This window comes from Haliotis asinina, chromosome 3 (assembly GCF_037392515.1).
Source record: "Haliotis asinina isolate JCU_RB_2024 chromosome 3, JCU_Hal_asi_v2, whole genome shotgun sequence".
Classification (NCBI taxonomy): domain Eukaryota; kingdom Metazoa; phylum Mollusca; class Gastropoda; order Lepetellida; family Haliotidae; genus Haliotis; species Haliotis asinina.
Genome location: NC_090282.1, coordinates 59,982,405 through 59,995,142, shown reverse-complemented (window position 1 = coordinate 59,995,142; position 12,738 = coordinate 59,982,405). Strand labels below are relative to the sequence as shown.

Here is a 12,738-nt window from a genome sequence, read left to right as displayed (position 1 = left end):
TTTGTATTGCTTTTTTTGAGCAGACGGTTTTAAGACGGCGGAATTATTCCTATATTTCCACTTACTGCAACAACTGTAATTATCATTACTATTTTTAAAAAAAACCCCAAAACATTGTACATACAAATGCTGTTTTTCAGTTTCGAACTTGTCATAATTAAAAAATCAACTAGGAATTTTATATCAGAGAAAGAAATAATTTCACACACACTATTTTTTATAACCTAGCAAGATGAAAAAAAGGGAAATTTTCGGGGTGCAGCAGGTGCCCGTTTATGATAACAGACGGTTATCTCCCTTTGCGCTGTTTAGGTCTCGTCATATGATCGTGATTTCTCGAGAGCCGAGAATGTCAGTCATGGCTGCTGGAGAGAAAATCAGATGGCATTCTACTTTTCTAGGAAGAAATGGAGTTTCTGATCCGTATTTACACATCGGATACCAATCACTAACTCTATGCAGCAGAAATGGTCGCCAGTAAGGGGCCAGGGGTCCTACTCATTCTTTTCTGGATCTGCGTTTGTGCCAATGCAGGTAAGAAACCGTCTGCTAGAAATGTCAGACGAATCGGTTTGCAAAGCAAGGGTCTGAAAGCACCCATGTCGGTTGACAGCGTGGTGTATCATGTTTCGGGCGCGGTTCGTTGCCTCCTAGTCCATTTCTAGAAACATTTGAAACAAATTTTATGCCTTCCTATCCACTGCATGTTTAATGAGCTAAATATGATGAACATGACCTGCTCCCTCTGTCTTTGTCCCGTTATTCTGTCAATATAATACGATCTTAGTTGTAATTAACCTAGAATTAGCTGTATTTTCATGCATTTCTTGTGTCCTTCTATGTTTAGTCTTAGTTCTCTTAGATGGTTTGGTATTTTCGTTATTTCATTTGATCAACGTCAGTTTATGTATCAACAGCACCTCTATTACTGACAAATATTTTTGTGTCAGAGACAACCAGCTAAACCTGGTTGAATAGTACATCTTGCAAGATTTGTTGATCAAAATCTTCATGCATGATCACTTTAATTGAGGTTCAGTGTTATTTGGTAGAGAATAATTTTAGACAGTGATTATAATATATCAGCCACTCCTTTGAAGCTTGCCATGTATTAATGGTATTGTTTCTCATTTGAAAAATATTTGGTTGTTACTGTTTTGTATCTATGTTTATGTAGGGGTGAAAGATGATGCGCCAGTTTTATATTTGCATTTGAATTTGTTGATTTAACTCTTTGTACATTACATTTGATGCCTTAATTATGCAATCATATATGTGAGTGTGTGCGTTCTGCGTGTGCGTGTGTGCGTATTGTCAGCATTTCGTTTTTAACTATGCATATCAAATTCTTGTTAATACTCATGATTCTAACATGCTTTTATAACAGGTGTTGTCATGGTTGACTCCTGGGTAGGATATGGTATGAATGGTAATTATATTTGAGACAACAGAAACAAGAGAAAACTACAGTCCATGCAGTTATTCTCTCTAGTCTATTATTTGAGGCAGTGTTATGCATGCTCAAGAGGTTTTGTCATACAGTTCATTTTTATGTTAAGTTTTCATGTTTAGTGAAAAATGTTTATATATGTTCATTACAAAACATTCTAACCACAAGTAGATTTCAACAGATTAGTGACAAGTAACAACTGCACCAGTGAGTATGATTGCAAATCTGTCCTTGCTACTTCAGGAGCCCTGCCTCCTATCTTTTCACATCATGGATTTCATCACAGGGCACCATGACTATTATTTGCTTTCACCATTTAATAGCCCATTGTTGGCCTGGTTATTACAGTGATGAACCATAATATGGGTCAATTAGCAATCATCTCCAGACAAAGACCATTTTGGTGTCAGCACCTGCCAGTATTGGCACTCCTTGGTGACACACACTGGTACTGCACACAACTAATTAAATTTGATGGGCTCTTTGTTTGAGTTAGAATTTTTTAATCATTATTCTATGAAGAGAGTTTCTTCTGTTAAATCTGATTATAAGACTTAATCAGTTAATTTGTACAAATTTTATGATGTTCATAATATTTTGATGAAATGTTTTTGTTTCTTTGTTTCACCCATCTGGTACTGATGTTGTAATGTCGTTGATAATGATAGTGTGATGCTTTGTATTTTCATTATAAACATGATATATTGAGTTCTTAGTTATAATGAAACATTTATTACAAGAAATCCAAGATTATATAAAAAGGCTTTATAATCTGTGTGATGTTTATGATTCTCAGTAGGGTTGTAAATGTGGTAGTGAACTTAATAGTCATACTCTTTGTTGCAATGTAATACAGTATACAATATACATAAACAATGACAAAAGTGTCATTTTTCATGGAAGAAATAAGAAATGAAGTGAAAACAGGTCTTTGAATGGCCTTTGGAACAGATAAATTGCGTTCTTGATAATAAAGAAGTTCACATGCACAAAGCTATCTTCCTTAAGAAAAAATAGTATCATACTGCTCACTTCATACACTATTACATTTCACCTTTTCCTTATTGTATATGTGTATCAATAATTCATTTCAAACTGTGATGCTAATACTTTAATAGACTAATGTGATGAATTAGTAAATTGTTGCATGTTCTTATCATATTATTGAAAATTAGTCATGTTGATCTTGAAGTTTTCTCCAGTAATGCTTGTAAAAAATCACAGAAAATTACCTTATTGGTTAATTACACAAATTAGTTGTAATAGCTGAAGTAAGTGCTGAGGACAGCAGTCCTTTTATTTATGCATATGATTCTTAAATCAGGACATCTTAATGAATTGAAGGGCAGGTGAAATAAAATCTTGTGATATTTTGATTTTGTGAGTTTTATTAATGCTATAACAGTTGACATTGATTAAATAATTGCTTAAAGGATTTGAACAATTGGAAATAGTTGTGGTTTTTAAAGTTGTTATTCATTTACTGGCTACTCTGTTGATGCATTGTCTACATATTCCACAAGAGGTGATGAACAATAATTGTATGCATAAAAGACATGCTGTTGTGTACAAAACCAAGTAAAAATGATGTTGTGGTTCTGCATACACCTCTTTAAATTATGGGTAGGTAGATAGTTAGGTAGGATTGTCTTTTTTAATGTTTTTGTGGGAAGTAAGGTACAAAATAATAAAACACTTATCTGTGTGTAATTGTTTATTCAGTCAAGCTTGCGTCCATCTTGTCAACTTTCCATATCAGAATGATCGATGTTCGTCAGTGCTGGGAAAGAACCAATGGTATCTGAGAGTTTATTTTATTTAGACTGCTGTAAAAACAACAGGGTTGGCACCACATTTCAAGGGTCCCAATCAGATTTTGCCAGAAATGGTGTCTCTTTCTATTATATCAATTGTTACTATCCAAAGTCCTTCTACTTTCATCCAGTTTTTCTGTTTAGTAGAAGTCTTTGACCTAGATCCTTTACATCATGAGGTTAGTATCCAGCCCTCAATGCAGTTGTGTTCAATTTAGGAGAAACTCTCAGTAGCATCTTTGTAAGGTATTCCCAGTTGCTGTCAATTACAGGAAAAGATGATAGAACAACTTGACATAGGCCTGGAGTGCCTGTGTAGCCTTTGTCCTCCAGTGTTTCCCAGCACCTAGATTAATATCCTGATTACTATCAGCTGCAGGCCATGCTGGATAAGTAGAGAAACATCCATCTTTGTCTGACTGTCATGGTCTGTGTACCATGTCATCTCATGTTGATGCAAGTTAGGATCACCTTGCAGGCTTAGCATTGTTGTTAAACAGCATTTCCTCTGCATGGAGAGATGTTAATGCTTAACAGCTAGGTGAGTCTGACTCTGAACGCCTTAAATATCAACAGGCTACAGGAACTTGCAGGTTCTTGAGTTGTTTTCTTCAACATGTACATAATTAATACTGTTTGTAAACTAACTTGAAAGCCTGGAAGTAAGGCAAGTGTATGTATTACAATGTTTAAACTGGCAGAATTTATGCTTGGTGTGATTAAGAGAACCTTTTATCAAAATAGGTACATATCTAAGGTTAGACAGTATTTGGATTAGTGACTCTCCAGATCCATTAGTTGAGCATCATGTCTGAAGCTTAAGTCGTGAAAATATTGTTTTGGTTTAGTAACATACTAGCAACAGTACATCCAGGTGATAATCACGATAATATTCTTATGCAGGGGTTCAGAAAATATGTTGAAAAGTAACTTGTCCGGACTAATTTTCCACTTGCCCGATTTTGCGTGATGTTAATGTTTCCTTGACTATGTATCGAAGAGTGATAATTCACTATCTACTAACTGTGCTTTGTTATTATTGCAAACTTTAATAGCTTCATTGTGAGCAGATATTAAATTAAATCAAAGATTATTTGTCTCGATAGATTCCATAGTGGCATCTTTGAAGAATGCCATTCATCAGTGTATAGTGTTGTATTTTAGGCAGCAGTCTCAGAATCCTGTCAAATGTTACGGTTGAGTGAAGAACAGTAGCATGTACATAGTCAGTTTATATTTTCACAAGACAATGTTTGAAAGCAAGGATAGGAGACTTGGGTTTTTGTCATAACTCCAGTGTTGGACTTTAAAGATTAAGGCAGTTCAGTGCTTGGAGAGAACTTAACTCTAACCAAGGCTTACAATAATTTCTTGTCGTCTAGTATATATTTTCCAATTTCACAATTGTTTTAACATACAGGAGCATTTCATATTTACCTTGTCTAATAAAATGTTTTGGTTTAGTTCTAACCCTGCCTTGATCAATAGGACCAAACCATAAGGACGGCTGAACACTGCCCATAGCTGACAATTTTCAGTTGTAACTTTCTCCAGCTGTAACAACATCACCTTGACTTCTGTAAATGTTTATCACTATAATTATCCAACAAAGAAGTTGATGCACATTCTTCTCATGCACTTGTGTTGTACTGAAACAGCCATGGGTAGGTTAAAGTCATCACATGTACTTAGTTATAGCGGTGTAGTGTTTGAGTATATCAGTCATAATGGCCTTGTATGTCTTGCTTGTACCAGCAGCACTGTTTTACAAAGGCCCTCCTTCCTTACTGAGGAAGCTAATCTTTTAGCATGCTTCAAGTAGACTTTACTGTAATACTTACAGGCTATTTGTATATGAGATTACACTAACAGCTGTTGCAACAGTTACTCACACCAGGCCTTCAATCAAACTGGTGGTTTGAGGCTGTGTAGGTTATGTATTGTAAGATGTTCAGCAGTACTACCATCATTACCAAGGGAGCTGTAACTTAGTGTAAGAACAGATACTTTATGTAAAAGACTCATGTTGTCTTCTTGAAATGTTTTAGTAATTTTGAGAATTAAAATGAATGTGACAGTTGTTGACACCAATCTAGAAAGTGAACAAACTCATACTTTGTTTCTGTAGTTTCAAATTCTGCTGACCTCCAGAGCTATTGTGAAGGACCAGCTTTCATAAGGTGTCTAGTCTGCAGGAGACTGTTTCTATCTGTGATATATGAAATGTGTCTAAGTGTTTCATAGTGGCAAGAAATACACTGTTAATCTTGTCAGTGGTTTTGTATGGCTTGTCTAGTGTATATCTGCATAAGAGATCTATCCCATGATCAACCCACTGATCACAAGGCCTCTTTGTTATTGTATTGATGCTATCAGGGTAAAAGCCCCAGAGGCTACCACAGGAAGTTAGGTTGTAGGAGGTTGATTATGTTGATTGATTTATTTACAGTTAGCATTAGTAATCAGAGTGTTAAGTATTGGGACTTTACTATGTTGGTATGTATTGTCTCACATCAAAGTGAATTGTTATTGCCTCAATAGACTGTCCATAGTTATCAAAGTATCTACTGAACAGCATGTATAACCATACATTTTGTTGCCAATACTATTTCCAGTTTGAGCACAGGAGGTCAGGGTTTCTTTGCCTGATAACTAACAAAAAAGAAAAGCAGCAAACCTTCAAGAACCCCTGCCTTTCCACACACCTGCTTAGTATCTTGATACTGTTGATAGTATGGAATGGCAATATTAAGCTGGCAAGGTCATGGTTCAGTGCATCATGTGCAAGGTAGTTTTAAACTGAACTGACTGTCAGTAAATGTACTGTCTGCTGCTATCAAGGGATACAATGATGACTGGACAACCATTCATAGCAAACTAAGAATAGTAATCATACTAGGTCATTTGGTCTAGGTGTAACCTTTTTTATCCTCCATGAAGGAGAATTTGTGCCTCATTTCATCATGTAACATAATAAAATATGACTTTTTAAAACTTTAAAAGAAGGACAATTGCATGATTTTATCAACATGCCGCGACATACATGTTCTATATCAGTACCAAATGTGAAAATGGCTATGAACATTTTGGATTACATAATGTACAATCAGTGTTCTTGAAAAAGATTCCATCTTGAATCCTGTATCATTTTTTTTTTTTTTTAAATATCTTTACAATGACATGAATATTAAACTCACCATCATGCATTGAAACCATTCTAAATAATTAAAACCCCTAAAAGTGTCATGCTGACCAAACTGTCAATATGCTGAAGATGAAATGAATCTTGTGCCTTTCCGGATGCTCCAAAAAAAATCCCACAACTTTGATGAGGATCTGTTGGTAAAACCATCTGCTACCCAGATAACATGAAAGAGTGTCACATGTTGGCAGATGTTGTTCCATGGGTTCTGAAGGACTGACAGCATGTCTGGCAACAAACTTTTGAAGTGCATCATTTAGGTCACAGTTGGAGAAATTATTGCAGTCTTCTCACATATTGGATTCAGAGTTTAAAACATTTGGGATATACTGTTCCAAGGAGACAAACTCACGAATTACCATTTTGTAATTGTTTTTGGTTTCACCATTGCAAAATATTTTACCTCGGATATTTTTGTTGTTGATAAACAAAAGATTGTCTATCCAATTTAGATAATTTTATCTGTGACTTTAACCACATGGCAGATGCCAAAATCAAATAGTAATATGTATAGTTTTAGTGCCATAAACTAAGCAGATAATAGTGTTTATAACATGGCTCTTTAAAACAAGTGTCCACTGAAAATGATGCCAAGAGATATGTTTGGGCTTCGAGATGTTGGAGTCATTGGAAAGGGAATAAACAATTGTAAAGAATCATTCTCAGCTTAGTCATATATGTATCACTTGATTCACTCAATCATCAAATGAATGTTTCTATTTACAATTAACAGCTGTGTGAGTAGTAATGTCTCAGGACAAATCTGTTGATTGAGCACAAGAGTAACTACCTACAACTGACATAACCAAAGTAGCATTGAAATGGCACCATAAAGCAGGAAAATTGCAGGAAGCAGCATTAAACAACAAACAAAACAAAATAAAGGCATTGCAGTGATGATAGCATTGCCAATTCTAGATTGCATACATCTTTGAATATGTAGGTGTTTGTCTAGATAATGCCCTACCTGGAACCATATGTGAAACCCAATGCCTAACAGTCTCTATGACAATTATATATCTTGCTTATGGTTGTGTATAATAATGGTTGTGAAAAATGGTCAAGTCCAAAGTAGTAATGATCAGCCCGAGGACATCAAGTACTACTACATATTGAGATAGGTACAACAGTGTCAGCAAGTACTGGCATGACATCAGTCTGTTGATACTGAAGTATTGATGTGTTTTCGAGTGTTGCTCTGTGTGAATGAATGTCTGTCGTGTCAGTATCCAGTCTACATGGTACAAGTACATTGATTGCAACTCTAGACACTTTAGTTCGCATGGTTTGTAAATATTCTGGGTGTTTCATAGTTGGGCTCCATATGTATTTTCTAGACAAATAGTTACTTTTTAGGGTATCTTCAAACTACAAAGAAGCTTGATTTTATTATGATTGGTGTTGTTTATGAAGGAAGATTCCAATGATTAGGCTTTTAATTGTAAATTTAATTGGCATTGAATGCATTGTTATTGATAGATACACAGTTGACAACATGCTTGTGAATTGCACTTCCTCAGGAAGACCGAAACTTTTCAGCCTGGATTTGTGCAAGAGGATTTTAGACTTTCAATATGCCAGTCATGGCAGCTGTATTGAAACACCTGTTTATGAGCACTGCTCAAACTTTCTGCTTGAAATTTACTTCAATGCTCTTAACATGCTTTGGACAGACCTTGAAGTTGGCAGGAAGAGGAAACAACTTTGGTATGGTTTCTCAACAGCTCTGAAATTATGTTTGTTCTAATTACTAGAATTTTACTAAGTTTTTACTAAATTTGAGATGGATGGCAATAGAAATATTGTTCATGAGAATTCTCAGTACCTGGCATCCTTAGGGCATGTCCCTATAACAAAAAGTCCTTTGGTCCTTGAGGGGGGCTCAAGTGCCTGGTTTTGCACACTGCTGTTGGAGAAGACCTCTAAGATCCAAGTACCATCCGAAATTTTGAACTCTGCTGTAGTTTGTCTCTGCATTTATTACTTCTCTTCTCAGGCCATGCAGTCACATCTTTTGTTGTTTCTGTGAGGATAATCCATAGCAACTTGACATCCTACCAGTGATGATGGCATCAGGAAGACTTGAGAAAACATGATCATGTATTTTCTGAATGGTTATCATGAGCACTTTGTAGTATACGACATTTACCAGGTCAGCGAAAAGTCTGTTCATATGATTCCATTCATTTATATGTAATCTGTATATGGGAAATGCCAACTGTAATATCAGAAATTTAATGGCCTGGTTCCTTGTGGCATTAGAGTAATATTGCTCTTGCAAAAGGCCATTAAACACTAATGTTATTTTGAATGGTTAATCTGCTATTTCTATTAGCATCCCACGATGATTAAAATGCCAGTCAAAATGATAGTGTATGTTTTTGTGAAGATTACATTTTTAGGACATTCAAAGTTATTGACTTGAGATCAGAATCAGAGTTAGTTTGCAGCTATGTACAGAATTAGGTATGGTTCTTTGTCAAGTAATTGCTTTGAAAAACTGCTTGTGTCAAGCTTGGATCAAGGAACAGTATCTCCTTGTTATTGTTTCTAAGAGTCTGTACTGTTGCAGACTTGATGTAAGCAGACACATTTACCATGCTGCTCTTAGTGTTGATGGCAATAGGTCATCTGCTGTGTGTAGTCTGGTCAGTGGCCATTTGCCATGCTAGCACTGCTTGTTATACTGTGTTTCAAAATACTTGGATTATTGTGACTCCTCTCAGACTCTTCCATTCATTATTCAGAACAGCAGGAACATTTGTAACCACGGATTAAGTTGGTCTAAATGCGAGTGAGGAAGGTCATCTGCAACGTACTTCAAAACAATGGCCTAGTGATGCTACACAGGCATACTGTGCAATATTGGAAGTTACAAGTAGCAGAGTTATTTGATCATGTTGTCATATGTTTATAGTTTCAAATGATGTAAGTCACTACATGTTCACACTATGGCAGGAACATAAAAGACCTCATATTTACAGACTTCATTGCCTAGACAAGGATTCACACTAATTAACCTATGAAGAAATGCATTGTTAGGATTTTGTCTCTATTTCAAAATTTTTGAAGTTTGCTGTTTTTAGAATGTTCAGCTACTATGCAATTGTCAATGCATTGAATCATCATTTTCCAGGATCATAACATTAGATATGTCATTTACGAATGTCTTGGACATTCTTTTTTACCAGAGCGAATGTTATCAATGAAGGTGAAGACTATACAGTATACTGGTTAACTGCCCCTAAGTGTTACAGTAACACGTACCGCTTGCACCATCATGGACCTAGAGGGTTAGTAAAGATTAATTGAAAAAGAATGCCCATATTACCATGCTATTTATATAGTAAATTGGTTTATACCACAATTATGAAGTCTACCAGTGACTATTCCTTCGAACATTTTTATTGGGCACACCCTAGTGTCAAGAACCTGAACTGACTTTTAAAATACATGCACAGACAGTATCTATTTCATCCACATCCTGCTGCTGTTGTTGAATTAGATAAAAAGGTGATGTCGGTGTTGTACATGGCCCACACAATTACTTCTTTGTCTGCCACTGGCGCTGGATTCCTAAACTTGATGCTGGATTCCTAAACTTGTCGGTTGAAACAAGGCTACTCTTTCACACCAATTACATCAGTTACCACTTAGGGATGGTCCAAAGTTGTTCTTTACTTGTTTACCCTTTAGTTTCCTGAATTGTGTATGTGCCATGTTTAATGATGTGCTTCAGTAACATAGATGCTAGGGAAGAGAGCATAAACGTGATACACCTGATATGGCCTGTTTAGGAAATGCAGAATGGATTCCAGTGAACTGTTTTAGACAGATGTTTTAGGTTCTTGTTTCATATTTCTTCAGACTAACATCAGTCATTTCATGTTTGTTCAAAGTTTTTAGTCTACCTCTAGTCTCTCCTCGCCACAAACAGCTGCAAAATTACTGATGTAGTATTAAGCAATACTCACTCACTCACTCACTCAACTCAGTTATAGCATGTGCATGAAACATGAGTATGATAATCTTATAAAATGTATAGTGCACAGAAATTTCACAGCAGTTGTCAAATTTCTGAGGCTAGCATGTACATGAGGCCTGTCTTGTGTTATTTCTGATACATATTGAAATAGTTAGGGTATATTTTTTCATATCAGTGTACACCCTTTTTGTCTGGTGACTAGGAACACTGTCAGAGAAATCATTGTATTGATTACTCTCTCTCTTGACAAGGTCATCATGGTAACGTAAGCATATTCCATCGAAAATTGTTAGTTTGTTTCCCCCTAGTAAACACACTGACTAACATAATATGAGGAATATATGGTATTCATATGCACAAATATATTTTAGTTTTCATAATCATTTTCTTCCTAACCTCAAACTACAACATGTAGTTGATTGCTAAATCCCCAACAGTATGTGCTTAGACCACCCAGAGAGAACACTACCTGTGTTGCCATGGTTACTAGGCAGGGTTACAAATAAAACACTATTAAAATACAGAAAGGGTAGAGATGTGACTATAGATACTCAGTATGACTAATGTTTTGATACATACCATTGTCATTGATCATGCAGTAGTGTGTAACATGCTTTCAAATCAAAAGGAAGACAACAAGCTGATAAAGCCTTTGGAGGCCTTGGCCTGGATTGCTATTTTGTACTCCTATCTATAGAAGTAATTGTAACATGTTCATATATGGCAGTGCCCAGAGATTTGGTTCAGACAAATGTCATGTGGACCTGTCAGTGTTTTTATCAGCTGCTGAGACTACATTCCTTAGTAGCTGTGATTTCATTGCCATGCTGAAACAAAATAACCAAGATGTTTTGTAAGACAGTCAGTCAGGATCCCCTAAGATGAATCGATCTGAAATGCAGAGCTGCTTTCACAAAGCAAACCTTTCCAATGGTTAACTTTAACTCCCATCCATTAACACTGCAGTAAGGTTACCTAACTAAATTAACCTTAGTGCAGTGTTAAGAAAATGGGTGTTATGGTCAACTGTGTAAAGGTCCGTCCATCCATCTGTCCGTTATAGTTTTGTTTCCGGAGCATAACTCAGAAACCGTTCAACATTTTTAGACCAAACTTGGAAGATATAATAATCTCAACCTATAGTTGTGGCTTTTGCTATTTACAGAGTTTTGGCATTTTTATTTTTTTAGTTTTTCCATGGAACATTTTGGTGTTAGTTTAATGGTGGGTGCATTTCGTTTCCGAAGCAGAACTCAAAAACTGTTCAATATTTTTCTGCAAAACATGGTAGATATATCAATTGGAACCTGAAGTGGTGCCTTTTGCTATTTACAGGTTTTTGTGATTTCTTAGTTTCTTGGTTTCCATGGAAATGTTTCAGACTTAGTCTCAAAAGTGAGAGGTGTGTTTCGTTTCCTGAGCAGAACTCAAGAACTTCTTAATATCTGTCAGTAAAACTTGGTAGATATGTATTGCAGACCCCAAAGTGGTGCCTTTCACTATGTACAGATTTTTGTGATTTATTATTTTCTCGGTTTCCATGGAAACGTTTTGGACTTAGTTTCAAAATGGAGGGATGGGCTTTGTTTCCGGAGCAGAACTCAAAAGCTGTTCAATAATTTTCTGCAAAATGTGGTCGATATATCAATTGGAACCTGAAGTGGTGCCTTTTGCTATTTACAGGTTTTTGTGATTTCTTAGTTTCTTGGTTTCCATGGAAATGTTTCAGACTTAGTCTCAAAAGTGAGAGGTGTGTTTCGTTTCCTGAGCAGAACTCAAGAACTTCTTAATATCTGTCAGTAAAACTTGGTAGATATGTATTGCAGACCCCAAAGTGGTGCCTTTCACTATGTACAGATTTTTGTGATTTATTATTTTCTCGGTGTCCATGGAAACGTTTTGGACTTAGTTTCAAAATGGAGGGATGGGCTTTGTTTCTGGAGCAGAACTCAAAAGCTGTTCAATAATTTTCTGCAAAATGTGGTAGATATATCAATTGGAACCTGAAGTGGTGCCTTTTGCTATTTACAGGTTTTTGTGATTTATTATTTTCTTGGTTTCCATGAAAATGTTTCGGACTTAGTTTCAAAATGAAGGGATGTTTGTTTTTTTTCGGAGCAGAACTCGAAAACCATTTCATATCTTTCAACAGAACTTGGCAGATATATGAGACAGATCTTGAAATGGTGACTTTTGCTGACTGCAGATATATGGCATTTGCATTTTTCATGAAATCCATGTAAACAATTCAAACTTAGTCCAGAAAAACATCAAGTAACTGTCCGAT

At 35.9% G+C, this 12,738-nt stretch overlaps 1 protein-coding gene across 1 annotated transcript in view; it reads left to right on the top strand.

Moving 5' to 3' along the window:
• Positions 1–371: 371 nt before the first annotated feature.
• The window catches only part of LOC137278246 (chondroitin sulfate proteoglycan 4-like), a 38,294-nt gene continuing 25,927 nt past the window's right edge, over positions 372–12,738 (top strand). Inside the window, exon 1 of the mRNA XM_067810468.1 lies at positions 372–534. Within this exon, the coding sequence (XP_067666569.1) occupies positions 468–534 (67 nt within the window). The 5' untranslated portion in view covers positions 372–467. The remainder of the gene's footprint in view (positions 535–12,738) is intronic.